The sequence below is a fragment of the Macaca nemestrina genome, chromosome 12, assembly GCF_043159975.1.
Source record: "Macaca nemestrina isolate mMacNem1 chromosome 12, mMacNem.hap1, whole genome shotgun sequence".
In the NCBI taxonomy this organism is placed as follows: Eukaryota; Metazoa; Chordata; class Mammalia; order Primates; family Cercopithecidae; genus Macaca; species Macaca nemestrina.
This window is the reverse complement of record NC_092136.1, coordinates 111,967,941-111,995,886: the sequence shown is the minus strand read 5'-3', so window position 1 is coordinate 111,995,886 and position 27,946 is coordinate 111,967,941. Positions and strand designations below refer to the sequence as shown.

The window sequence follows — 27,946 nt, the reverse complement described above, 5'->3', positions numbered from 1 at the left end:
AAATGGGGGATTGTAGGTTTTTGCAAAACCACCCTAAGCCATATTAAGGGGGTTGGAAGAACCATCAAAGCCTAAGGCATAGAAGAAAATTTGGGGTTAAGAAAGGTGAAGAACAAAAAACAGCTTTATTGCTTATACACGACCAAGAAAAGGTAAACATGGCAAAAAAAAAAAAAAAAAAAAAGCAAGATGTGTATTCCTTGGGAAAGAGCAAGCCTGCTAGCTTGGCAGGAAGAGAAGGTCAGGACCCAAATAGAGCTAATTTCCTGGAGATGGCCTGTTATACTGGCCCATTTTCCTGAGTCTGTGCTTAAACCAGTACTTTCAGGGCACAAAAACAACGCATGCTAAAAAATATATGGCCAAAGCTCCTTCCAACAAAGATTTAACTTGCTCCAGGAACAAAATAATTGCTTTAGGTTAAGAGGTAGTAATTAAGAGACTATTCCTCTCCCTTTAGGCCCCCACTAATCCCCAAAATAAAAATACACACCATGGAACATTGACAATTGAGTACCAAAGTATTAAAATTTCAAATAAATATCCCAAAAGGTAGCACCTGCTCATAGTTAAGGGATAGGGCACCTCTGTCCAACCATGTATTTCAGGACCAAGCACTTTATTAGAAATCTGTCCCGTAAAGAGAACAAATTTAGCAGTTAGAACTAAAAATACCAACTCATGGAATGTCATCATAGTTGTATCTACTGCTGGTGTCTTATACTGTCATGCTACCATGAAGTAATTCTGTATTACACATCAGGAAAGTAAGGCCAGGAAGGTGAACTTACCTGCTCTGGGCCTCCTCATAACCAATGAGTGGCAGAACCAAGACCAAAAGTGAGTTTTCAAGCTTTTTACTCAGCCCATTAAGTGACAACCATGAAAAAATAACAATATGTCACTTGATCTTTCTTCCCATAGTGAAAAAATTCACCTGTGTTCTGCCAGCCTTCTTTCAGTGGTATTTTGGTTTCTTAAGAATTGAACATACTAAGGATCACAGTATAGCGAAGGGAAATAATGTGGTCTCTGCTTGGTGCTTTAATCCAAAGGCAGACTGGGAAGAATTGGATATGTCCCTGAGAAGCCTATTTCGTTTTGGAAAATAATTCAACTTAGTTTCAGGGAAAACCTAAACTTCATTAACAGATTTAGAAATAAACAAGACAACATTTAAATGGCAGTTGCTGCCCTGAATCCAGAGTACCATTAGACAACATGATTATTTCCTAATTCTTCCCCATTTGGTAGAGGGTTATCTATGACAACTGAAGAAGTAATTTGAACACAAGTCCATTTAGGCAAATATACAGCAATGGAACTAGAAAACCATTTACTATCCAATTAACCATGTTTAGGCGTATACTAAGTATAGCTATCTGCCCCGTCCAGCAGGGAAATTTGTGAAAACTCTAGTCCCTTCTAGTAAGTTGTCTATGGATGTTATCATGAAGGGAAAAGGTTTGTTCTTCGGCCCATTTCCTGATTAAGTAAACTGGACCACACTTGTGGGGTCAAAATACAGAAGGATCAAAGCACCAAGGCTAAAGACAAGTCAGTTGTGACACCTGCTATATAAACAGAGAGCAATATAGTGTTGCCTTGTCATACCATCCTACACGGCATTAGTTCCAATCCACCTCTTGATCCCAGCCCTTGACTTCCCCAAATTCAATATTCTGATTGGTGTACCCAGGTCACTATTGGATCCAGCTTTCTGGGTCCTTTAATTTGCTGTATATGCACTCTACATTAAACGTAATTAATGCAAAAAAAAAATCTCTTCAAGAAACCTTCATAACAAAATACCAGATTCCCCTTTAACAAGAAAAGGGGATCAAGCTTAACGCCAAAATAGAAGACAAGAAGTCTGTCAGAACATAAGGATGGCACAAGACAGCTCTGACCTCAGGCCCTGTGCTGAACAAGAGTCACTGGCAAAACCACAAGAAGTAAGAACTGTAAATATCCACAGTCATGTGGAAAACAAAAGTGTTTCCCATTTAGTCATCCTCTGAACTCTCAGCAGACCTTTCATCTGTAGCTACTTTCCAATTTGTGCGTTTGTTTGTCCTCTCCTGTATTTCACTGTTGGCTACAGGCGTATGGACTTTTTTCTCTCTCTTTTTCCTTTTGGTTTTCTTAGTGTCTCTTTCCTCACTTTCCTCAGAACTGCTGGATGCTGAATCATCTGAATGTGAAGTGTTACCTTCTGCCTCTAAGAATAAAGCAGGTTTTTTGAGAGACTTTTTCCTGGATTTTTTCTTGCGCTTATGTGGTTGTTTCCTTTTCCTTGTACCAGAAGCCCCCGTTTCTTCTGAGAACTCACTCGAGGAATCTGCTGTTATATCTGTGGCTTCCTTTTTGCTTTTCTTCTGTTTTTTGTGTGACCTTTTTTTCTGCTTTTTTTTGTGGGATTTCTTTGACTTCTTGTGTTTGTGGGATTCATGGGTAGATGACTTTACCTGGGGAGATGTTTTTTTCCCGTTGGTAATATCTTGCTGATCACTACTAATAAAAAAGTAAAAAATAGAAGCTTTTATGTAAAAAAAAAGCATATTATTTTAATATTTTGCATTCTAGATAAAAAAATTGAGATTAACATCTGAATTTTAAATCAGCACTTTAACATATACTTTAACACTTTAATATTCTCATTGAGTTTTTGTTTCCTCTTCTTTAAAATGAAGGTAAAAATTCTGAGCTGCCATACTGGGTTACTGTATGGAGTACTATATATAAAAACCAAAATGCTTACAGACATGCCAGATATCAACCACAGAATGGCAAAACAGGGATCACCTCCTAACTAAATCACCTATTGTTTCTCTAGCTACATTTTCAATGGCAAGTATATTCTTTGTAAAAGTTAGAAAATCAATTTATAATACAGATTTTGTACCATCTTAGTTTCTTTTGGTAAGCCCATTTTCCTTACCTGTCTGTTTCAAATTCTTCAGGGTATAACTCTTTATAACCACTGTGACCCCATCTGTAATATGACACACCATATGTATTGTTAAAGCAATGTATACGTTTTTGGAAATTAAAATTAGAAAGACTTTGGAGTACATGCATACACAAACATAAACACAAAATAGAGATATGGTAGAACCAAGCCCACATTACAGCTCAGTAACAGCTACATTTCCTGTATTGTGCACTATCATTTAAGACACAGAAGATTCTTTGGTCCATTTGTAAGAGAACTTGCCATTGTTTTAAGAAACACTAACGAACCTTACACTCTGCTCTTTAGCTGTGAAGCACTTTTCCAAAAACACTTCATAATATCATGCTGTCTACATGGGGACAATTTTTTTTTTTTTGAGATGGAGTCTCTCTCTGTTGCTCAGGCTGGAGTACAGTGGCACGATCTCAGCTCACTGCAACCCCCGCCTCTGGGTTTCAAGTGATTCTCCTGCCTCAGCCTCCCGAGTGGCTGGGACTATAGGCACGTGCCATCATGCCCAGCTAATTTTTATATTTTTAGTAGAGATGGGGTTTCATTATGTTGCCAAGGCTGGTCTCGAACTCCTGACCTCATGATCCGCCCGCTTCGGCCTCCCAAAGTGCTGGGATTACAGGCATGAGCCACCGCACCCAGCCTTATTTTTTATTTTTTTTTATTTTTTTCTTGAGACAGAGTCTCACTCAGTTGCCAGGCTGGAGTGCAGTGGTGCAATCTCGGCTCAACTGCAACCTCCACCTCCTCGTTTCAAGCGATTGCCCTGCCTCAGCCTCCCAAGTAGCTGGGACTACAGGCTCATGCCACCACGCACAGCTAATTTTTGTATTTTTAGTAGAGATGGGGTTTCACCATGGTAGCTAGGATGGTCTCAATCTCTTGACCTCGTGATCCACCCGCCTCGGCCTCCCAAGTACTGGGATTACAGGCGTGAGCCACTGCACCTGGCCTATTTCTTTTTAAATAACAACTTTATTGAAGTATAAATTCACATATCATGGAATTCAAAGTGTAGTGCCTCCAGCCCAGGGCAATCACTGATCTACTTTCTGTCTCTATGGAATTGCCTACCACATAAATGGATTCATACAGTTATGTGTGGACATAGTACATACATAGAATCATACAATATGTGGTCTTTTGGAACTTGGCTTCTTTCTTCTCACTTAGCATAATGTTTTCAAGGTTTATCCATGTTGTAACATATATCTGTACTTCATTTCTTTTACTGCCAAATAATATTCCATTGTATGGATATATCACATTTTGTTTACCCATTCATCAGTTGACAGACATTTGGATTTACTTGGCCATTATTTTTTGGGGCCATTATTAATAATGCTGATATGAACATTTGTACACAAGTTTTTTGTGGGGACAATTAATTTTGATAAGTACACATTCTCAGGCCAAATATTAATGCTCACAGGAATTAATCACAAACCTGTCTGGCATGTTAGCTTCATAATCATATAACTTCTTGTTCCAGGATTTTGCCTTAAGAAAATCATCTTCCAGTGTCCCAGAAATTTCATTCTTTGGCCTCCAATAGTCTCTTTGACTTTCTTCATCAAAACCATCACTGCGCATCCGGCTAAAAGAGAAAGCAGAAGAACTTTTAGATGTAAAAGCAATCTGTGAGTTTACTTTATGGAACATCATGCACAAAACTCATGGAACAAGCTGAGGGGGAAGGAAACAACATGATACTGTTTGAAAAAAAAAAAAAAAGGTAAAGACATCTGTTCCTCTCTATACATCTGTAAAGTCCAATGGAAGAAATCTGACCAGGCCTAGTGTGGTGGCTCATGCCTCTAATCCCAGCACTTTATCTGTTCCTCTCTGTACATTTGTAAAGTCCAGTGGAAAAAAATCTGACCAGGCCAGGTGCAGTGGCTCACGTCTGTAATCCCAGCACGTTGGGAGGCCAGGGCAAGTGGATCACTTGAGGTCAGGAGTTCAAGACTAGCCTGGGCGACACGGTGAAACCCTGTCTCTACTAAAAATACAAAAAAAGTAGGTGTAGTGGCGCACACCTATAGTACCAGCTACTTAGGAGGCTGAGGCAGGAAAATTGCCTGAACCTGGGGAGGCAGAGGTTGCAGTGAGCCCAGATCACGCCATTGCACTCCAGCCTGGGCAACAGAGTGAGACTCCGTCTCAGGAAAAAAAAAAAAATCTGACCATTAGTACACATCCTATTGCAAAGCATAGAGAGATGAAATCAACTCTGGACTGTCATGTGATAGTTCACTCGCTGATTCTCAACTAGGAAGGTATGCAAAGAGGGAAGCAGAACATAATCATAGCTAGGGACACTTCAAACTACCCTAGAGATTCTGAAATACACTTCCCTCTGTGCAAACCAGCAACTTACTATAGAGAGGTCCCAATAACAGTGGGAACAAGGTCTAACCCATGGGAATAGTTGAGTAGGAAAAAAGTTGAGAACCATTGATCCAGCTTCTGTTTACCACTTCTACTAACTAGCCAGTAAGCTGCTAATCAGTTATCAAAAATTCGTAAGGGGCCAGGCCCAGTGGCTCACACCTGTAATCCCAGCACTTTGGAAGGCCTAGGCGGGTGGATCACTTTCAGCTCAGGAGTTCGAGACCAGCCTGGCCAACATGGTGAAACCCTGTCTCTACTAAAAATACAAAAATTAGTCAGGCATGGTGGCAGGTGCCTGTAATCCCAGCTGATTGGGAGGCTGAGGCAGAATAACTGCCTGAACCCAGGAGGTGGAGGCTGTAGTGAGCCAAGACCACACCACTGCACTCCAGCCTGGGTAACAAGAGCGAAACTCCGTCTCAAGAAAAAAAAAAATTGTAAGGGCCTCTTATGTACCAGGTATTGGTCTAGCGGGCAGGAATACAGCAGCAAATGAGAAAATCACAAGCCCTGCTCCTAAAGAGTTTAAGTATTTCTTATATATGTAGCTCTTACACTTACAAGCATATAAGGATGTTCCCAATTATTCAAGCATTCCTAGGCCTCTCCACAAGGAAAACACAACTAACCTTGCATAATCCTTCATATTTACACTCAAGCTATTAAGGTAATGTGAAAAGGCTGTTGATCTGGTGAAGAGGGTGAATACATAGGGTGAAGAAAAGTCTGAGGCTGGGCAAGTGGCTCACGCTTATAATCCGAACACTGGGAGGTTGAGGTGGAAGGACTGTGTGAGCCCAGGATTCTATACCAGCCCGGGGAACACAGCAAGACACTGCCTCTACAAAAAAAAAAAAAAAAAAAAAAAATAGCTAGGCAGAGTGGCATGCACCTGCAGTCCCAACTACAAAAAGAAAAGCCTGAAAGAATGAAAAATTAATAGAGAAAGGAATGATTGATCAGCTTAGTGACCACAAGATTCCAGTAGAAAATCTTAAGTTAAAAGCTATCAGGTAAGGTTAGAAACCACAGAACCCTACACATTCATAATTGTTCAGGGAGAATTTTTTAACTCTCCATTGTAAATAAGTACAGAGAGTGGGGGCATATGCATCATAGCCATTATCTTTATGCCTAGATTTACGAAAGAGGAAAGGCTTAAGGACTCACAGAACTAAATTCATCTATCCTTAATATACCAAAGTATTTTTAAACAAAAGTTGATGATTCTGAAAAAGATGAGAATTATTTTAGTTCTCAGAGCTGCAACTTCACCTTGAACTGCTGGGTAGCATTTTCCTTTTGGTCCCCCGGTAAGCATCTTCCATCTGTTTTTCCAGTTCTCTTATTTTCCACATATCTGATTCCTCCTGAATCTAGAATTTTTGAAAAGGAAAGAAATAAAAATAAGTTACTAAAAATAACTTTACATTACAGAAAAGTAACTAACTGGCCGGGCGCGGTGGCTCACACCTGTAATCCCAGCACTTTGGGAGGCCGAAGCAGGCAGATCATGAGGTCAGGAGTTCGACAGCAGCCTGACCAACATGGTGAAACCCCGTCTCTAATAAAAATACAAAAATTAGCCGGGCAAGGTAGCATGCACCTGTAACCCCAGCTACTCAGGAGGCTGAGGCAGCAGAATCCTTGAACTCGGGAGGCGAAGGCTGCGGTGAGCCGAGACCACACCATTGCACTCCAGCCTGGGTAACAAGAGCGAAACTCCATCTCACTGTGCCACTGCACTCCAGCCTGGGCTACAGAGTGAGACTTGGTTTCAAAAAAAAAAAAAAAAAAAAAGTAACTAACTGAAAATACAATCTGACTAATTATTGGGCTACAGACTGGGCTATGATCAGGAACCTGGAAAACAAATTGGTTCCCCTAGAAAGTGGCTGAACAGTCCAATCCAGTAAATCTCAAATATCTAGAATTATTCCCCAATAGAATTTTTAAACCCCTGCATAAACATCACCTTATCAATTTTGCAATTATGCTGCGATTAGCAAATGATAATGCCACATTTCCAAAATGCAATGTGATTTTAATTGTATCATCTCAATTGAACTTTAAGCAATCTCATGAGGAAAATAAAGCAGCTACCATTATTACATTTTACTGTAAAGAAACAAAAGCTCAGAGATTTTACCAAAGTCAAAAAACTAGTAAGGACAGGTCTTTAAACTCCCTAAGCTATAAATCTCTTCTCATAACATAATTTTTGTCAAAAATAAAATAAACAGTATGGCTGCTAGAGAATTTCTTGAAAAGCAGAATGTGATTACCCAAAGAACAAGAACACATTTTATTTCTAAGTCTTCCCGCATAATTTCATTAGATCTGTGCTAGATTTATCTTTTTCTAGTTGCCATTTTAAATCTAAGCTTACTATACAACTAGGGGCAGGTTAACATAATGGCACAGGCAGCTTGGGGTAACAGTTTTACCCTTGCCCATAATTTTAAAAATCAGGTGATATGATAGTAATAATATGATCAAACCAAAAGTAGTAGTTTACTGAAGAAAACTAAACCAGGTGCCTTGGCCCTCTTTTCATTATATGTGCTCTCCTAGGTGACCTCATCTACTCTCATGACCTCTTATCATCAACCTATACATCAATAATCCCGAAACCTTTATGTTCAGCCCCAACTTTTCTCCTCTACTCCAAGTCTGAATTTTCAACTGCTTGGACATCCTATAAGCACCTCACCATCAACATGTTGAAAACCAAATTACCTTTCCTATCATAATTGTCCCCTTTTTTGTTCTTTATCCCAATTAACAGAATCATCATCACCCACCCAGTCACATAGGTGGTTACACAGTTGACCTTGAACAACAGGGATCTCAACTGTGCAGGTCCACTTATCCTCAGATTTGCTTCCACCTCTGCCACCTGTGAGATAGCAAAACAAGCCCCTCTTCTTCCTCCTCAGCCTACTCAATGTGATTTTCTTAATAAAATGTTCTTTTCTCTAGCTACTTTACTATAAGAATACAGTATATAATACATGTAACATAAAAAATATGTGTTAATCCACTGTTTATGGTATTGCTATGGCTTTCAGTCAGTAGCAGGCTATTGGCACTTAAGTTTTGAGGGAGTAAAAAGTTATACATGGATTTTCGACTATTCAGGGGGTTGATGCCCCTAACCCCTGCATTGTTCAAGGGTCAACTGAATTAGATTCCATTCTTATCATTATCATCTAATTAGCCACCAAGTTCTTTGGACTCTATCTCCTAAATTCCTCTTCTTTATCCCTGCTGTCACTAATTTCACACGAACCCTCATCACCTCTCACCTGTAATACTGCAATTGCCTCCTAATTAATCTCCCTACTGTTTCTCCCCATCTGATTTATTCCCCACCCATCTGACAAACCATCTTTCTAAAATATAACTATGATCATGTCACATCCTGTTTAAAAACATTTGATGGCTTCTTTACTGCCTAGAGGAAAAAGTCTCAGTTCCAAACATCACAATCCAACTCTAATGACCACTGAGGCCTTATCTTCTGCGCCTATCCCTTCATTCCCCGCTTTCTGGAAAATTTCTTGCCATGCCCTGAGTCATTAATGCTCTTTTTTGTTGCCATATTAATGCATGATGCTCTCTATCCAGAATGATCTTTCATACCTAGTAAGCTTATACTTATTCAAGAACCAGTTTAAATGTCAGCAGCTCAAATACCACTAATTCTGTAAAATCTTTTCTAATTCCCCGGGGTAGATTTTATTATTTCCTCCTTAGTGCTCCAAAGCACTTTGCAAATATCTCTGTTATACAGTACTTATCAAACTGTATTATACTTATCTATTGTATTCATCATTTTATTTCCTACTTTGTACAAAAGCTTTCAAAGACTAGATGACAAGAATATTCTTTGTATCTCCCAGTTGTGCCAAAATAATGCTTGGCACACTGCTTACTTTCAGTAAGCACTGAGGAGTAACTAGGTTGTACCTCCCACCTTATTGTGAGCATCTGTGTGCCGGATGACATTCCTCAGGAGAACTTTCCCCAGTGGAATCCGGGACATTCTTCAATCTGAAATGAATCAACAAATAACGTTTAGTAATAATTTATTTTATTACTTTATCTTTTCTTAAATTTTATAAAGAAGCATGAGGTAAAGGAAAGATCACTGAACTAGAAGTCAGAGATCCTAAATAATAGTTTTCCCTTTACCATTAAAAGAGGGAAATGCCTAAACACACTAATGTGAGATGAAAGGAGATAATGTACATTAAAGTTATTTGAAAATGCACAAGACTGCATAAAATTAAGTGCTTTCATGAGCACCATTTTATTTAATCCTCATAACTATTTTTTATATGAGGCAAACATCTCCATCCCTATTTTGTAGATGAAGTTCCCTTAAACTTGTCATGCCCCAAGCCACATAGTCCCAGGCAAATGATGTATATCAATGTCTAGATTAAAAATCAAACCTCCAATCCCAATATTAGTTTGCAGTGAAGCAAATACGTAGATTTGAGAGTATCAGGAACCACAGGTGTCAACAGTAACAGAAACTGATGACTCAAAACATCAAATGCAAAGATGTCCTAAACTTCTCCATTTGGGAGCATTTTATTTCCTACTTGGTACGGAAGCTTCCAAAAACTAGATGACAAGAATATTTTCGTGTGTAGCTAGCACGGGCTTTGTGCAACCACCCCAACGCTCACTCACCCCTTGATCCTGAGGAAATCAGGCATCTTGTTAGTGAGACGAAGAACCACTCCATTACAAGATCTCCTCCGACCCAGGAAGCCAAGGAGTCAGGGCTCAAAGGCAGCTCTGCAGCTTCACCCGAGTCCTTCGTGAAAACGCAGCCTTCCCACTGGTTAATCTGCCCTCACCTGTGGACCAGGCCACTGCCGCCTTTCCCCCAGCCCAGATCGACAGGCAGATCTCTCTCGCGGACTGAGGCCGGAGACTGAGCCGGCGCGGAATTCGGACAGCCCGGTTGACCCGGGCATTCCCCCCTCACGCTCCTCTGGGACGAACCCCGGGGGTAAGTTTCACTCCCCAGAAAGGATGGGAACGCTTTGGATGGCTATGGCCTTCGGTTGGGCCCCAGGAAGTATCTAGGGGGCCTGAAGCGGGGGTTGAGGTTTCCAAGTGGAAGACAGAGGAAATATCCCCATCTTTGTCACCGGGATCCCTGTCCCCCAGCGGCCTCGGAGCTCCCGGTAACCTCCCCTCCAAACGCCCTCCCCACACAAATACACACAAACACACCCATACCGTGCGCCGCTGCCTCGCGTGGCGGGGGGTAGGGGGAAAGAAGCGGTTTGGGAGAAAAAGGAGGAGACTTCCTTCTCAGGCCGGAAGTGGTGCTCCTGAGAAATAGTCCCACCAACAGGCAGCCCAGAGACTCCCAGAAGGGAGGGTTTTCAGGACACTCCAGAGGTTGACGGGTGCAGAAGGGAGGCGGGCGCTTTCCTGGAAGAGAAGTGGATCGGGCCCAACTGAAAAGCAAGCCTGGTACCAGAAGGGGGACATTCCGGAACTAGATATGAGGAGACTTTTCTGCCTGAAACTCCCCGGACCCAATTAGATGTTGTACCCAGGCTGGTTACCCTGGTAACAGGCGTCGCGGTTTGTCAAGGAGCTGAGAGAAGAGGTGGGTTTGCCAGCCTATAGAATGACTACCCGTTAGAACAGAGAAGAGGTGGGTTTGCAGACCTATGGAATGATTACCCGTTAGTTAAGCTTCCCATTTAGCGTAACCCTTACACAGTAGTTGAAGAATCTAAACCTTTTTGCCTCATTCTAAAGATGCTGTGGGACACCTCTCCAATGGGAGAAGAGGCTAAGGAGAGTTATCTGAAGACGTAGAGAAGTGTCCCAGCCTCTCTATTAGCTTCCTTAATCCTCACAATAACCCTATGATAATATAGGTATTATCGTCTTCATTTTGAACAGAGTAAGAGGAATATATATATATATGTATATGTATGTGTATGTGTATATATATATATACACACACACACACACACACATTAATTGCTCAAGGTCATACAGCTAGTGAGAGATAGAACTAAGACCGGAATCTAGGCATTCTGGCTCGCAAGTCCATGCTTTGAATTACTAAACTATAATGAGGATTAAGGAAGTCTCATGTGGCCCTCACCCCATACACACCTCTGGCAATTTCAGAACTGGGGAGCCACCAGTCAGTGAGGTGTTGGAACAAGAAGATCAGGAAACCCAGATTTAAAATGATTGCTCTGACTTGTCAGGGTCCAAGTAGAAGTAAAGTCTTATCTGAGAGGACAATGTGAGAATTTAGGAAGAGGTACTAGATAATTAAAGAATAAGGAAAACATAAAGTGGTGCTGCTGATCCACAATCTTTTAGACACAAATGCTAAGTCCTAACTTCACCAAAACAATTCCTGGCCCATTCCGCCTCCCCAAAGCAGAAATGAATCAACAATTACACAGGGCCGGGCGTGGTGGCTCAAGCCTGTAATCCCAGCACTTTGGGAGGCCGAGACGGGCGGATCACGAGGTCAGGAGATCGAGACCATCCTGGCTAACACGGGGAAACCCCGTCTCTACTGAAAAATACAAAAAACTAGCCGGGCGAGGTGGTGGGCGCCTGTAGTCCCAGCTACTTGGGAGGCTGAGGCAGGAGAATGGCATAAACCCGGGAGGCGGAGCTTGCAGTGAGCTGAGATCCGGCCACTGCACTCCAGCCTGGGCGGCAGAGCGGGACTCCGTCTCAAAAAAAAAAAAAAAAAAAAAAAAAAAAAAAAAAAATTACACAGACAGTTTTCTTCCCAAAGTCATGTCTTTCCACAGGCTTAAGAAAATTATTCACCACTCATCAGTCATGGAGACATCCTCAAAGGGTCTGCTCACCCAAGTTACTCAATTTTGGAACCTCCTAGATGATCTAGCTGAAAGTGACCCTGAGGGCTATGAGAAGTTTATTCAACAGCAGCTGGAAGAAGGGAAACAGCTCTGTGCTGACCCAGAACCACAGCTTTGTCTACAGACCAGGATTCTGGTATGTCGAGTTGGTGCCAGGGATGGGGAGGTCTTGAATAAAATGATCCCAGAGTAACCACAGAATACTTTGCACTTAGGCATTGCTTTTTTTTTTTTTTTTTTTTTTTTTGAGACAGAGTTTTGCTCTGTCACCCAGGCTGGAGTGCAATGGCATGGTCTTGGCTCACTGCAACCTCCGCCTCCTGGGTTCAAGCGATTCTCCTGCCTCAGCCTCCCAAGTAGCTGGGATTACAGGTGTGCACTACCATGCCTGGCTAATTTTTGTATTATTAGTAAAGACAGGGTTTCACCATGTTGGCCAGGCTGGTCTTGAACTCCTGACCTCAGGTGATCTACCCGCCTCAGCCTCCCAAAATGCTGTGATTATAGGCATGAGCCACCACGCCCAGCGGACTTTTTTTTTTTTTTTTTTTTTTTTTTTTGAGATAGGGTTTTGCTGTCGCTGAAGCTGGAGTGCAGTGGCACAATCACAGCTCACAATCACAGTTCATTGCAGCCCAAACGATCCTTCCACCTCAGCCTCCCAAGTAGCTGGGATCACAGGTGGGCACCACCACACCTGGCTAATTTTTAAATTATTTTTGTAGAGACAGGATCTCCCTATGTTTCCCAGGCTAGTCTCGAACTCCTAGGCCTCAAGCGACCCTCCTACCTCGGCCTCTCAGAGTACTAGGGTAACATACGTGAGCCACCACCCTGGTCTGGTTTCCTGATTAAAAGCCAGCAACCTTGGGGAAATCAAGTAACAACAGTATAATCAAACACAATTTTAATACCTAGGCTGCAGTGCAATGGCACAATCTTGGCTCACTGCAATCTCTGCCTCCTGGGTTCAAGCGATTCTCCTGCCTCAGCCTCCTGAGTAGCTGGGATTACAGGTATTTGCCACCACACCTGGCGGACTTTTGTATTTTTAGTAGAAATGGGGTTTCACCATGTTGGCCAGGCTGGTCTCAAATTCCGGACCTCAGGTGATCCAGGCACCTCGGCCCCCACAAAGTGCTGGGATTACAGGCATGAGCCACCATGCCTGGCCTTAAATGGTTTTAAACTAGGTTTTGAGATGTGCAAAATTATTTGCTTTCCAGAAACCAAAAGAAAAAATACTTTTTATCAACCTGTGTCAGTGGACAAGGATCCCAGCTCCCCAATCAGCCACTCATCCAGTACCTCTAACTGTTGGCAAACCAGAAGATACAACTGAGACATCAGGTACAAATAATTAAGGGAGAGAAAGCACATTGTACAAATTTTATTAGGAATGGACAAGATTTTACTTGGTTGAGAGCATTTCAAGTAAAATTCTTTATTTGGTGATAACAGAATTACAATTAGTGTACCTTTATGCAAATTTAATAGTTTAACTTTTGTAATAAGATGCGGTTTTAATCCATGTAAAAGTGCCAGGAAATGTCATAATTGCTGTAGCACTACTGTGATTACCTCTGAAAAATACAGGAATATTCTCTAGCTTTATCAGGAATATGGTTTAATATATTGCCTGACAGTATCATTAGTGCAACAATTTATCTTCATTTCATACCCTTTCATTTACACACACAGATGCTTACACAGTCATTGATGTTGCCTACAATCCTGATGTTCTTCAGGCAGCAGAAAAGAACCAAGTGGAAAAAAATCAGTTAATTCAGATGGCCATGAAATGCATTGAGGAGCAATTCCAGTTCACCCTTTCACACTCTTACCATATTACCAAATTTAGAATAAAAGGAAGCATTCAAAGAATGAAACAAAATCTGATGGGAATCCAAACTGATTCCATAGATTTAAGAGAAAAAATGAGAAGGGGTAAGTTGATGATTGTAAATGGAAAATTAAACTGCTTTAAGATTTTTTTTGCATCCTTGTATACATTTTGAAAACTAGAAATCTCTATTTTAAAAGGTGAGAAACTTAAGATAGAAAAATGTAAATATTAGATATTAGAAATATCATATCCTTGATTTTTAAATCCTGAAAAATTTGCAATCAAATTATTAAGATTCTTTTGGCTTAAGATTCCCAAACTAATTTAACTGCAGCTTTATCTACCATCTCTACTAACACCACATATATTACAGCTCATAGTATTTTATGTTGTGGATTTATTTTTTTATCTCCCCTCCACCCTTTTTTTCATAAAGAACTAACTCTTGGACAGATACGAAGCAGTACTATGAGCAATCCAGATCATTTTCCTCAGCTGTTACTCCGAAAAGACCAAGTTTCAGGCAAAGCAGTGTGTCTGATAGAAGAGATTTCCAGTACTGAAATCCAGGTGGAAATAAAGATACCAGCCTATGAACTAAAAATTGTGCATGATCACAATGAGAAACCTCTGAAAACTGAGTTGAAAGTTGAATTACCTGGTATTAATTCTGTCTCTCTCTGTGACCTTAGTGTTTCTGAGGTAAGTTGAATAGATAATACTGTAAATTTGTATCAGCCAGCATTCATTATATTATGCCATAGTAATAAACTGCATAATTTTAGGGGCTTACAATGATTTGCTCAGATTACCCGGTGAAGGAGCAATTCCCATTTGAGATGTGCCATTCACATCTCGGCAAAGGGAAAATAGAAATGATCAAACCATGCAATGGATGGTAATACTTCTACTCAGACATGACACTTCATGGTATCACTTCTACTCATGCTCCATTGGCCAAAATAAGTCACAAGGCCAATTCTACATCAGTAGGACTGAGAATTGTATTCTCACAGTCACAGGAAGTCATATGGCAGGAATATACTATCCTCTTACAGAAGAGCAAATAGAGTCAGTCCTACAATCTACCAGTCTACACTCTCGGTTGCAAATATTTGCTTCTTTCTGGAAGGAAAACACCTCTAATCCCAGTATCAGACTCCAAAGGACAGAATTTTGCACTCTTCCTCTTGAGCCATGGACTAAGACATGTAAAGAAAAGTTATGTGCTCCCTCAGTCCCATCCATCATGAAATGTGGAATGGGGAGAAGATAACCATAATTAACCATCTCAATTCAGAAATGGGAAAAATAAGAGGCACACTGAAGTTACTGGTGCACAGCAATTCTGAAATCCTAGTAGGCAGGCATTGTGAGGGCTCCTTTTCTGGAGGTAAGAGGATGTTCTTACTTAAGGTACCTTGAGAAAGTTCTGTAATTACCTAGCTCCCCAGTTCCATTGTTTTCCACGACCTTTCTTCAGTCTTCAGGAGGATGTTTTCTTTTTTTTTTTTTTCCCTTTCCCACTATCCACCTTGGCCACATCTGAAGAGTATTGGAGAATGTGCCATTCTCAGATGCTAAGTAGCCTTTTCAGCCTGGTTTCTGCTCCTGGTATCTTGGGGCTCAAAGGATTGTTTTAAATTTTGAAGTCAGTTTCTTTTAGTCCAAGCTGGTAGCATTTGGATTCCAGTCAGTGATACCCATGATTCCTTTTTAGACATTGCCCGTATTTCCAAGACTTACCTGTCTCTTTAGACTTAATTGCTGTTGGCCGGGCGCGGTGGCTCAAGCCTGTAATCCCAGCACTTTGGGAGGCCGAGACGGGCGGATCACGAGGTCAGGAGATCGAGACCATCCTGGCTAACACGGTGAAACCCCGTCTCTATTAAGAAATACAAAGGCCGGGCGCGGTGGCTCAAGCCTGTAATCCCAGCACTTTGGGAGGCCGAGACGGGCGGATCACGAGGTCAGGAGATCGAGACCATCCTGGCTAACACGGTGAAACCCCGTCTCTACTAAAAAATACAAAGGCCGGGCGCGGTGGCTCAAGCCTGTAATCCCAGCACTTTGGGAGGCCCAGGCGGGTGGATCACAAGGTCAGGAGATCGAGACCACAGTGAAACCCCGTCTCTACTAAAAATACAAAAAATTAGCCGGGCGCGGTGGCGGGCGCCTGTAGTCCCAGCTACTCAGGAGGCTGAGGCAGGAGAATGGCGGGAACCCGGGAGGCGGAGCTTGCAGTGAGCCGAGATGGCTCCACTGCACTCCAGCCTGGGCAACAGCGTGAGACTCCGTCTCAAAAAAAAAAAAAAAAAAAAAAAAAATACAAAAAACTAGCCGGGCGAGGTGGCGGGCGCCTGTAGTCCCAGCTACTCGGGAGGCTGAGGCCGGAGAATGGCGTAAACCCGGGAGGCGGAGCTTGCAGTGAGCTGAGATCCGGCCACTGCACTCCAGCCTGGGTGACAGAGCGAGACTCCGTCTCAAAAAAAAAAAAAAAAAAAAAAAAAAAAAAAAGACTTAATTGCTGTTATTTTAGCCAAATGTAAGGATTTACTGAAGTTCACCTTAATACATTCAGAGGTTTCAGCCAGGCATGGTGACTTACGCCTGTAATCCTAGCACTTTGGGAGGCCAATGGGGGCAGATTGCCTGAGCTCAGGGGTTCGAGACCAGCCTGGGCAACATGGTGAAACCCTGTCTCTACTAAAATACAAAAAAAATTAGCCGGGCGTGGTGGTGGGCACCTGTAGTCCCAGCTATTCGGGAGGCTGAGGCAGGAGAATTGCTTGAACCCAGGAGGCAGAAGTTGCAGTGAGCCGAGATCAAGCCACTGCACTCCAGCCTGGGCAACAGAGCGAGACTCTGTCTCCAAAAAAAAAAAAAAATCAGAGGTTTTAATAAAGCATAAAGGTTTAATCTTTGCCTCTATATTGCCTTAATCAGTCTTGGTTGATAGAAATAATTTCTCAATTTTATCCCTTACTGGCTGAAAATAAAAATTAGTTCTACTTTTCAGTCACTGAGTCTTAGAATTTTGGGGCTCTATAAAATCTCTTTTAATTTTTTTTTTTTTTTTTTTTTGAGACAGAGTCTCTATTGCCCAGGCTGGAGTGTAGTGGCACCATCTCACCTTACTGTTAGGCAACCTCTGCCTCCCAGGTTAAAGTGATTCTCCTGACTCAGCCTCCTGAGTAGCTGGGATTACAGGCACGTGCCACCAAGCCTGGCTAATTTTTGTATTTTTAGTAGAGACAGGGTTTTGCCATTTTGCCCAGGTTGGTCTTGAACTCCTGGCCTCAAGTGATCCACCCGCCCTCGGCCTCCCAAAGTGCTGGGATTACAGGTGTGAGCCATTGCACTTTAAGCCACCGTTTTAATTCAACTTGCAACATGGTCCATTCTAAGCTTATCTTTCTTGTAATATCCTGTTAAATGTAGTGAACAGAACCAACATGTTACCAACCATCTATTTTCCCACTTCTTCATCTAAAGCCACAGATCAACTAGGCACAGAGTATTTGTCATCCAAATTACTGTGCTAGTTTCACTAAAGCCTTCATCATTATGAAACATGGATCACTACCTTTCCAGGCTCCAGTAAGTTTCCTTGCTGTTTGCTGGTCAGCCCACATAATTTCGGATGGCAACACTCTACTATGGTACTGTATCAGTTAACATGTGATGTAGTGAGCAGCAGTAACCACCTTAAAATCTAAGGGATTTACAACAGTAATTTTTTGCTCATTCCTAGTCACATGGCAACAAATGGGATCTTCTTATGGGAAAGGAGTGAATAACTGGGAACAATAAGTTAGTATCGCAAATTTTAAGCAGGAAATAAATCTCTTGGTTTATTATTCTTAGGATGATTTATTGATTGAAGTATCTGAGAAGTACAGATTACATCTGAATCTTCCAAAACCTATTGATACTGAAATGACTACAGCAAAATTTATCAAAGAAAACTCCACGCTAATCATCACAATGCCTTTGGTGTAAAAGAAGAGCATCATGTTTTGGTTTTCAGTGCTAAAGTCATGTGAATTAAAGGACCTTCGTTATGGCTAAAGCGGTAGTAGTTTATCTTAAACACTAATTCCATTATTTTCTAAGTTCATTTTGACTGAGATTTTCTCTTCAGTTGTTATGATTATATATACATATACTTTTTTTGAGACAGCGTTTCGCTCTTGTTGCCCAGGCTGGAGTGCAATGGCACGATCTCAGCTCACTGCAACCTCCACCTCCCGAGCTCAAGCGATTCTCCTGCCTCAGCCTCCCGAGTAGCTGGGATTACAGGCACGCACTACCACACCCGGCTATTTTTTTGTATTTTTAGTAGAGACAGGGTTTCACCCTGTTGACTAGGTTGGTCTCCAACTCCTGACCTCAGGTGATCCACCTGCCTCGGCCTCCCAAAGAAGTGCTGGGATTACAGGCAGGAGACACCACACCTGGCCATGTCTTATATTTTTAAATTCACTTCTTCTTCTCAAATAAACATCAACCAGAAACTATTAAAAACTATTGCCATGACACGCCTGTTTTAAAAATATCTTAAGTAACTTATCATTTGGGGAAATTCTAATTGTTTCCAAGTAACAAGTGAGAACTCTTGGTTTACTGCTTGAAAAAGTCTCTAGTAAATTTTTATATCAGGAAAAAATTCCAGACTGTGCAAGAAGTTTTTTTTACCAGGGTGGGTTGTATCAGTGAGTCTCCTCCAATAATAAAAATACAGGGCCAAATATAACATTCAAGCCTATTTAACCTCTGTACTAATTGAGACTGAGTCTCGCTGCGTTGCCCAGGCTGGGGTACAGTGGCACAATCTCAACTCACTGCGACCTTCGCCTCCCAGGTTCAAGCGATCCTATCTCAGCCTCCTTAGTAGCTGGGACCACAGGCATGTGCCACCACGCCTGGCTAGTTTTTGCATTTTTAGTAGAGAAAGGGTTTCACCATGTTGGCCAGGCTGGTCTCAAACCCCTGACCTCAAGTGATCCATCTGCCTCAGCCTCGCAAAGTGCTGGCATTACAGATGTGAGCTACCGCACCCAGTCCCTAACCTCTGTACTTCAGTTAAACAACTCTGCCAGGAGACCCAGCTACCCAGCCAGACATTTTAGTATCAGATACAGACTTGTCAATAGATTGGATACAATGACATAGTAACAGCAAACAAAATATATATATATATATTTTTTTGAGATGGAGTCTTGCTGTTGCCCAGGCTGGAATGCAGTGGTACAATCTCTGCTCACTGAAACCTCCACCTCCTGGGTTCAAGCGATTCTCCTGCCTCAGCCTCCAGAGTAGCTGGGATTACAGGCGCCTGCCACCTCCCCTAGCTAATTTTTGTATACTTAGTAGAGACAGGGTTTCTCCATGTTGGCCAGGCTGGTTTCGAACTCCTGACCTCAGGTGATCCACCCTCCCTGGCCTCCCAAAGTGCTGAGATTACAGGCGTGAGCCATTGCGCCCAGCATGCAAAATGTATCTCGTATTTGAACAAAAAAAGTAGTTGACATTGCGACAAGTGCTTTTCTCCTAAAGAAATGATCAGAAGTACAAAAGTGATGTACTTTCAACTATCATTCATCTCTTCTAAGCTCTGAAATACAAAGGTACCAACTATCCAATTTATACACCAAGTAAGCTATATACAGACTTTACACATCCCTTAATTATCTTTTCTAGATACAAGTTTCCTTTAATTATCCTTGTAATAAAGTTTCTAGTTCAACATACAGGCTAAAGTTCTTACTAATTTTAAAACTTTTTAACTATAGAAACTAATGCTGTATAACAGAAATAACTGATACATGACATTTAAAAGCAAATACAATTTTTTTATTTTTTTTGACAGTCTCGCTCTGTCACCCAGGCTGGAGTGCAGTGGCGCGATCTTGGCTCACTGCAACCTCTGCCCCCTACCACTGCCCCACCCCAGGTTTCAAGTGATTCTCCTGCCTCAACCTCCCCAGTAGCTGGGATTACAGGTGCCTGCCACCATGCCCGGCTAAATTTTTGTATTTTTAGTAGAGACTAGGTCTCACCATGTTGGCCAGGCTGGTCTCAAACTCCTGACCTCAAGTGATCTGCCCACCTCGGCCTCCGAAAGTGCTGAGATTACAGAAGTGAGCCACTGGGTCTGGCCTAAAAGCAAATATAATTTTCTTAAGCCTGGTCTGGATTTTTGGGGTTTTTTTCCCCCTTGCCTCAAATCTCCTTTTTGAAGGCCTGGCCTGGATTTAAATTCTACTAGCAACAGGATAATTTATCTCCTGAAAAATTTCTGGAACTGTATCATGTCCTAAAATTAACAAACCTATTCTCAACCCTCAAAAAAACGTGAGTCTCACCTTATCTTTCCTCCTACAAAATCACTACCAAAATGTATTTCCTAAAAATTCCTAACCACATAGAAGTGAATCTCTACCCTTGCACTCAGTACTTAGAAGCTACTTACATCAGTATCTGTGTTTGTATACTCATTAAAATGCACATCAAGACCTAATATACTTAAAGTGGTAAAATTTACATTCTATTTTCCAAAATATTCTCACTCATTTTATATTAATAAAAACAGCTCTACCTTCCCCTCCCTACAAAAAACAAAATAGGGCCCAGGAAGGGCATTAACTAATAATGAACTATGGACTGGTTTAAATTGGAATCTTACTAAGATTTCTTTTTCTCAAAATTCAAAACTTGGAGGCTGGGCACGGTGGCTCACACCTGTAATCCCAACACTTTGGGAGGCCAAGGTGGGCAGATCACAAGGTCAGGAGATAGAGACCATCCTGGCTAACATGGTGAAACCCCATCTCTACTAAAAATACAAAAAATTAGCTGGGTGTGGTGGCACGCGCCTGTAATATCAGCTACTCGGGAGGGTGAGGCAGAAGAACTGCTTGAACCTAGGAGGCAGAGGTTGCAGTGCACTGATACCGCACCACTGGACTCCAGCCTGGGCGACAGAGCGAAACTCCATCTCAAAAAAAAAAAATCTGGAGACCAGATTTTTCTACAGAATTCATTGTAGATCACTTATCAGTAGTGATGATGATTTCCCCATGTATTCCAGGACTTGTGCATTACACATGATGAACATTCCTCCTATCTCTCTAACGTACTTGTTTACTCCTTTCTAGATCATGCCTTGGGATACCCTAACTTCACAATCACAACCTTCAGAATTGGGAATAAATCACCTAACACAACCAGACCACACTTTCCATCTTGGTAATAAGTTTCACACCCCAACATGGGGTGCTTCAGGAACTCTTTGAGCTTAAAGTGTTAGATTATATTCTCCTAAATGCAGTCCATATTTTACCAATTACATAAACTCAAAATGTATCTGTATTGCGAGCTTATACATACGTGGCTGTCCCTAGATCTAAATAATTTAAATGTGAAAATAATTACCAACAGATCAAAACTTAAACCAGACATATTGAAGATTTATACTTTAATTTTTAAATAATCACATATGAACCAAAAACACTATTTCTTTCTTATTAAAACTTTTTTCTTTCAGTTCCGGTAAGAGACTGAATTCAGATTTAGATTATAGCTCAGATTAATTTTTAACTCAACAATGTTTATTAGAAGGCAACTAATTTTTATTTTTATTTTTTCAAGGGAACAACAGAACCACAAGCATTAGCAAAAGATGAATTCTCTTTGAAGTTTTGAATGTTTGAACCAGATTTGGATCATATTGATGATGGTCCCTTGTGATAAACTTGTTTCTTTTGGATAATTTTCAACCTAAAATTACTAATTACTGAAAAATCAGATTAATGTATTGTTTTCATAATAATACAGCAAGGTAAAAGTCTGTGTGGAATATATGGAGTGTCACTTGTGCACCATGTAAATAATGAATATTTAGAAACAGATTCAACACTGAAACACTTAAAGCAAATTTCAGGGGCTAACTCCACATATTACATATACAAGAAGCACTGGTCAGATTCATTTTAAGTAGTCATAAATAATTTCAAACATTTATTAAAACACATAAATATTAATAGAAAGTCTAGAATTGTGATAATGTTCCCAATTCATTTTTATAATCCAGAATATCGCCTCCCTCCTTCCCTCCAAAAGGCAGGCAAAATCTAACAAAATGGATAAAAGTACTTAGGCTAATAAGGTAGCAACCTAGTTAATTTTTTCTCTCCAACAGTATTTTAGGGCTTTCTTATTTTACATGGGATGATGCTGGAGTAGAGGGACACAGAACACTCTTTTACACACATTTAACTTTTTTACTTTATCCAAGTAGAAACTACCATTTTGTTTTTGGCATTTTTAAGCACTCCAAAATGTTTACTAATGTACCCCTCCTCTTCTTTTCAGACAGGATTTGGGATAAATGAACTTTGGCACATATCTAACTCTAGTAACCATATTTTACATATGTACACTTATTCCATATCTATTCCTCAGTTATTTGATAGTATTTTCCACAGTGAAGTAATAAATTCTGTTCATTAGGTTCATTTACAATGAACTACCAGTTAATCTTGGAAAATTTTAGTTTCACAACTTCTGTTAAATTCTATTAAGAATGTTTCTCTTTTGGAGGTAACTGTTGAATTCTGTACTCAAAATTACACATTTGTTTAAATAAATATCCACACAAATTCTCATTTATATCAAGTAGCTGGTTTATATTTAGATTATCTCAAGAGAAGGGGAAACAACCATGTATAGGGATTCATAGAAAAATAAACAATCAGCTGAAAAGGTCTAAGAAAATGTTGACTTTGAAAATTTCACTTATTTTCCTTGAAGTTTTCTACCCTTCCCATCGATGGTAAACCAAGATCATGTAATGGAAAATTTCAAACCAGGGTTAAATTCTAAAGTAAAGCTTCAATTCAAGCCCTTCCCCCACGAGAATTAATTTTCCTGATTTCTCCTTCTCTCACATCTAAGGAGAACATTTTAGGTGATTAAATTTCAGAATTTCAAGGTTCCATCCGGGTTACCTTTATGTCCCTTTCTTTAGGTTCTACCTATTCTACATTTCCTAGTGGAAGTACTTATCACCAGAGGGCTAGGCAAGGCCACATGTCCCTTAATTAGGAGTACAGAGCTAAAAATCTGGTGTCGGATTATTAAATGTGAACAATATTTGGGTGTAATCGGCATTTTAAAAATTCAGTAATGCCCATTATAAATAGCTTATCTGGACAGACTCAATAATAAAAATAACTGGTTAAAATAAAAAGAACCACCTGTTTAATAACATAAATATCTTGATAAGAATGAATCACTGTGACCTGGGAGAGTTTAGAAATTCTTGAGTTAGTTACAACAACATGGTGACAGGTTTTTCAAGGTACTTTCTAAACTCAGCAAGCCACTGGGCTCCAACTGCTCCATCCACCACCCGGTGATCACAACTGAGTGTAACAGACATCATGCTAGCCACATCAAACCTAGAAAAAGAAAAACATTTTAGATATTCTGAAATAAAAGACTGCATTTCAGCCAGTAACCACCCAAATGCTCACTCCTACCCTATAATCCCAACCAGGTAATATTTCCTATCTACTCTTCCAGTCTCCTATACCTTTAGCTCAAATTAACAGCTTGAAGAAACAGACCAGATACCTGGAATAGGAGTGGGCAATGGGCCAAATCCTGCCCTCTGCCTATTTTTATTGATTAAAGGTTTACTGCAATTCATTTATGTCTTGTTTATGCCTCCTTTCATATTACAATGGCAGAGTATTTGCAACAGTGGCCATATGTCCCAGAAAGCCTAAAATACTTACTATATGACTAAAAAAAAAAAAAAAAAAATGTGCTGACTCCTCACCTAGAATAAGGCTTTCCATCTCAAATAGAACTAACTGCATTTAGTAAAGAAAAGTTGCTGCCTTGAAGAATTTTATCATATATATAATTTTATTTGAAGATGCAATATACCGTGCCAATAACTATATATAAAACTGAGACTCTGGCCAGGCACAGTGGCTCATTCCTGTAATCCCAGCACTTTGGAAGGCTGAGGTGAGCAGATCACTTGAGGTCAGAAGATCAAGACCAGCCTGGCGAACATGGTGAAACAACATGTCTACTAAAAATACAAAAATTAGCTGAGTGTGGTAGTACACACCTGTAATCCCAGCTACACGGGGGCTGAGGCAGGAGAACTGTTTGAACCCGGGAGGCGGAGATTGCAGTGAGCTGAGATGGCACCACTGCACTTCCGCCTGGGTGACAGAGTGAGAAAGTAAACAATTCCACAAATGTCCATAAGCATAACTTGGAATTTGCTGCACACTGGGTACTACACTGGATCCATGTGAATGAAGCGCTGTTTAGGTACTGTATTATTATAAGTCGAGATTAAAGTATACAGAAGAATGTGTGTAGGTTATATGCAAATACTATATCATATATCGGGACTTGAGCATTGTGGATTACAATATTCAAAGGGGTTCCTGGAGCCAATCCCCTGAGGATACCACAGGACAAGTGTATATAGTAATAAAAATTAGCTTATGACTCCCCCTCTATTTCGGCACTTACCCTTTTTCATTATCTGCTGGAACCAGTTTATCCTCTGAAGCACCAATTGCCAAAATACATGCTTGAGGCGGGTTAATAATAGCAGAGAAATTCTTAATTCCAAACATTCCTAAATTGGAGATCGTAAAAGTGCCACCCTAGAGGAAATAATATTAAAAATAATATTGTTTGTCAACATAAATCAGAAAACTTGACAAATGTTCTGTGAAAAGACCTTAAGCTAAAAAGGTGCAAGGTCTTAAGAAAGGCCTGAATGGAATACATATTACTGAAGATATACAACCATTACAATATGAACAAAAATGTCAGCTGGAAAATGTCTTATTTTCAGATAGTATCTTCTTTTGGATATGTGATTCAATTTTTCTTTATTTTCAGAGCCATGTGTAAATAAGAATTACATGGCAAGGCTAGGTGCGGTGGCTCATGAGGTCAAGAGATCGAGACCATCCTGGCCAACATGGTGAAATGCCGTCTCTACTAAAAATACAAAAAATTAGCCAGGCGTGGTGGCGGGCCTGTAGTCCCAGCTACTCAGGAGGCTGAGGCAGGAGAATCACCTTAACCTGGGAGATGGAGGTTGCAGTGAGCTGAGATTGTGCCACTGTACTCCAACCTGGCGACAGAGTGAGACTCCGCCTCAAAAAAAAAAAAAAAAAAAAAAAGATTACGTGGCAGGCCAGACACAGTGGCTCACACGTGTAATCCCAGCACTTTGAGAGGGTGAGGCAGGCGATCATTTGAGGTCAGGCGTTTGAGACCAGCCCGGCCAACATAGTGAAACCCCGTCTCTACTAAAAATACAAAAAAAATAAAAATAAAAAAATTAGCCAGGCGTGGTGGCATGTGCCTATAATACCAGCTACTCAGGAAGCAGAGGCAGGAGAATTGCTTGAACCTGGGAGGCAGAGGTTGCAGTGAGCCAATATTGCGCCATTGCACTCCAGCCTGGGTGACAAGAGTGAGACTCTGTTTCAAAAAAAAAAAAAAAAAAAAAAAGAATTATATGGCAGAATCAAAAGGTGAAAAATGTAATACATGCATTATGCAAACCTTAAAAATAACACAATTAGAAAGCAATAATCAACACCTTACCTGGAATTCGTGTGGCTGTAGTTTACCCTCTCTTGCTTTGGCTGCTAAAGAAACAACATCATTGGCAATGGTTTCCAGTCCTTTTATATGTGCATTAAACACAATAGGTGTGATGAGTCCTGCAGGAGTACTGACTGCAACACTGACATCAACAACATGATTTCTGTTTAAAAAGAAAAATAAATGTAATCAAAAACTGTTTATTAAGAGCCTATGTGCCAGGTTAAGCAAGAATACTTATATTTACTTCAAAAATTTTTTGAACCAATGTGTGTGTTATTGTTCAGCCAAAGATGATGTCTATCCTAATTTTTAAATTTTGCTATGCCCTCTCCTTGACTTGTAGTTATTAAAAATGAAAGAGAGAGCTGGGAACGGTGGCTCACGCCTGTAATCCCAGCACTTTGGGAGGCTGAGGTGGGCGGATCACTTGAAGTCAAGAATTTAAGACCAGCCTGGCCAGCATGGCGAAACTCTGTCTCTACTAAAAATACAAAAGGTATTGGTGGTGCACACCTGTAGTCCCAGCTACTCAGGAGGATGAGGCAGGAGAACCGCTTGAACCTGGGAGGCGGAGGTTGCAGTGAGCTGAGATTGTGCCACTGCACTCCAGCCTGGGCAACAGAGCGAGACTCCATCCCCCAATACTGCCCCTGCCCCCAACCCCACCACCCACCAAGAAAAAATAAAAGAGAAATGTGTCAGCAGCAGTAGCTTGGTTTCACACATATCATCTAACATCCCCTGCCATCTGCCTTGACCCACACATGAATGCCACCAATCAAAACTCCTTGGATTTTGAGTGGAAGTACATTGGCTGGAGTTGAGTCTCTACAGGTAGTTTGAGCAGATGAAAGTAAGAGTGGAGGGAAAGAACTGCATTGTAGCATGAAAAAGGAGTGCTCAGGATACATGGGTGGTGGTACCTCAGAAGTACGTAAAAGTAAGGGTTCCCAATCTTTTTTTTTTTTTTTTTTTAACACAAAATCAGATCTTGTATTGTCATCAAGTACGGAGTTCCAATCTTTTCTACAGCAGGTGCCCCTATGCATCTGGATCTTATCTCAGAATACCTTTTTAACACTGAAAATACTCAAATTACTTTAAAAGAGAGAGAAACTATACTGAAATTCAGTTATCAAACTGTTCAAAAAACAAAATTATGACAAATGTGCTTCTGTATTCACTCAATAATAAGATCTTGTTGCAGGTCTAATAATGGCAATCACTTTGAAGCAGGCATGAACAAAATAACATTTTGAGACATATACAACTACAATGAGATATGAAAATAACTGATTTTTACTGGTCACCAGACACAAGTACTGTTAACATTTGATCTGTTCTCTACATTTATAAAAGGAGGAAATGCTAAATGTTAGTAGAGGTTAGTTTAAAAAAAAAAAAAAAAAGGTGATTCCCCCCAGCCCCGCCCCAACTGAAGTTCACAAGCTGATGGATTTTATCCATGGTCTCCTTGGGGTCTGCGTAAGGGCCCCTGCTACTGTTCTGTAATCGAGAAAAAGTTAAGGCTTCACACAAAGGCACAGCTCTGCCTCCAAAGAACTCCAGCTCCCTCTAGGCACAAGCTCCAAAAAGATCAATGGGTACCAAATCCCCCAATTTGCCTAAGTTGGCTGGAGAAGGATTTTGTCACTTGCAAAAAAACACAGGGACCTGCTCTAATAAAAATACAGTGTATGACTCATTAATTACCACAGGACTCTAGCCAAGGTATCACACAGCAAATACTGCTTTCTTGATTAAATTATTACAATATTGCTTGTTCCGTCATCCTCCCTTTGAGACAGTAAGGATAGTGTTCCCTATATTGTTTACCACTGAATCCAGTAAAGAGTACATGTTAAAAAAATGCTGAATGAGTATATGAACAAGTAAATGAATGGTGTTTGGTTAGAATTAACAGACAATCTCAATCCCTTCATCTAAGTATAGAAATATCTTGATATTGCAGGTTCAGTTCCAGAACACCAAAATAATACTGCAATAAAGCGAGTCACATGAATTTTCTGATTTCCTAGTACATATGAAAGTTATGCTTAACACTACACTGTTGTCTACTAGGAGTGCAATAGCATTATGACTAACAAAAAAACCAATGTATATACCTTAATTTAAAACTACGTTATTGCTAAAATATGCTAAAAAGCACCTGAACTTTTA

At 40.7% G+C, this 27,946-nt stretch overlaps 3 protein-coding genes across 11 annotated transcripts in view; 1 reads left to right on the top strand and 2 right to left on the bottom strand.

Annotated features, from left to right (window-relative positions):
- Window positions 1-96: 96 nt before the first annotated feature.
- Window positions 97-10,718, bottom strand: NKAPD1 (NKAP domain containing 1). 4 transcript variants are annotated; one of them, XM_011761407.3, is made up of 6 exons: window positions 10,625-10,718; window positions 9,342-9,418; window positions 6,638-6,738; window positions 4,416-4,565; window positions 2,942-2,995; window positions 97-2,514 (listed from the first exon to the last, which is right to left on the bottom strand). In XM_011761407.3, the coding sequence occupies exons 2-6, from the start codon at window positions 9,408-9,410 to the stop codon at window positions 2,007-2,009; spliced, it is 882 nt and encodes a 293-aa protein (XP_011759709.2). In that variant the 5' UTR covers window positions 9,411-9,418; window positions 10,625-10,718; the 3' UTR covers window positions 97-2,006. The 4 variants fall into 4 exon arrangements, with proteins under 4 accessions (XP_011759709.2, XP_011759711.2, XP_011759708.2 ...); XM_011761409.3 differs by having other exon boundaries at window positions 97-2,511; XM_011761406.3 differs by having other exon boundaries at window positions 10,067-10,685.
- LOC105493751 (PIH1 domain containing 2) lies at window positions 10,374-20,787 on the top strand. Of its 4 annotated transcripts, none has more exons than XM_071075959.1 (6): window positions 10,374-10,391; window positions 12,187-12,394; window positions 13,485-13,608; window positions 13,960-14,205; window positions 14,541-14,806; window positions 17,972-20,787. In XM_071075959.1, the coding sequence occupies exons 2-6, from the start codon at window positions 12,218-12,220 to the stop codon at window positions 18,104-18,106; spliced, it is 948 nt and encodes a 315-aa protein (XP_070932060.1). In that variant the 5' UTR covers window positions 10,374-10,391; window positions 12,187-12,217; the 3' UTR covers window positions 18,107-20,787. The 4 variants fall into 4 exon arrangements, with proteins under 4 accessions (XP_070932060.1, XP_070932059.1, XP_011759924.2 ...); XM_071075958.1 differs by lacking the exon at window positions 10,374-10,391 and adding an exon at window positions 10,870-11,003; XM_011761622.2 differs by lacking the exon at window positions 10,374-10,391 and adding an exon at window positions 10,967-11,051.
- A 2,558-nt stretch (window positions 20,788-23,345) lies between these two features.
- LOC105493615 (dihydrolipoamide S-acetyltransferase) overlaps window positions 23,346-27,946 on the bottom strand; it is a 37,699-nt gene continuing 33,098 nt past the window's right edge. For all 3 annotated transcript variants that reach the window (XM_011761410.3, XM_071075955.1, XM_071075956.1), the window contains exons 12-14: window positions 25,763-25,925; window positions 24,668-24,804; window positions 23,346-23,568 (exon numbers count right to left, since the gene is read on the bottom strand). In XM_011761410.3, coding sequence (XP_011759712.2) covers window positions 23,439-23,568; window positions 24,668-24,804; window positions 25,763-25,925 — 430 coding nt within the window. In that variant the 3' untranslated portion in view covers window positions 23,346-23,438. The remainder of the gene's footprint in view (window positions 23,569-24,667; window positions 24,805-25,762; window positions 25,926-27,946) is intronic.

What these genes read in the sequence shown, in the direction of transcription:
- NKAPD1 (XM_011761407.3), bottom strand. Translation starts at nt 9,410, where the DNA reads ATGTCCCGGATTCCACTGGGGAAAGTTCTCCTGAGGAATGTCATCCGG. An exon ending in ACACAGATGCTCACAATAAG is followed by an intron (nt 6,739 to 9,341) that starts GTGGGAGGTACA and finishes CAAAAATTCTAG; the next exon opens with ATTCAGGAGGAATCAGATAT. An exon ending in GAAGAATTTGAAACAGACAG is followed by an intron (nt 2,515 to 2,941) that starts GTAAGGAAAATG and finishes CTTTTTTATTAG; the next exon opens with TAGTGATCAGCAAGATATTA.
- LOC105493751 (XM_071075959.1), top strand. Translation starts at nt 12,218, where the DNA reads ATGGAGACATCCTCAAAGGGTCTGCTCACCCAAGTTACTCAATTTTGG. An exon ending in GTCTACAGACCAGGATTCTG is followed by an intron (nt 12,395 to 13,484) that starts GTATGTCGAGTT and finishes TTTGCTTTCCAG; the next exon opens with AAACCAAAAGAAAAAATACT. An exon ending in AGATACAACTGAGACATCAG is followed by an intron (nt 13,609 to 13,959) that starts GTACAAATAATT and finishes TTACACACACAG; the next exon opens with ATGCTTACACAGTCATTGAT.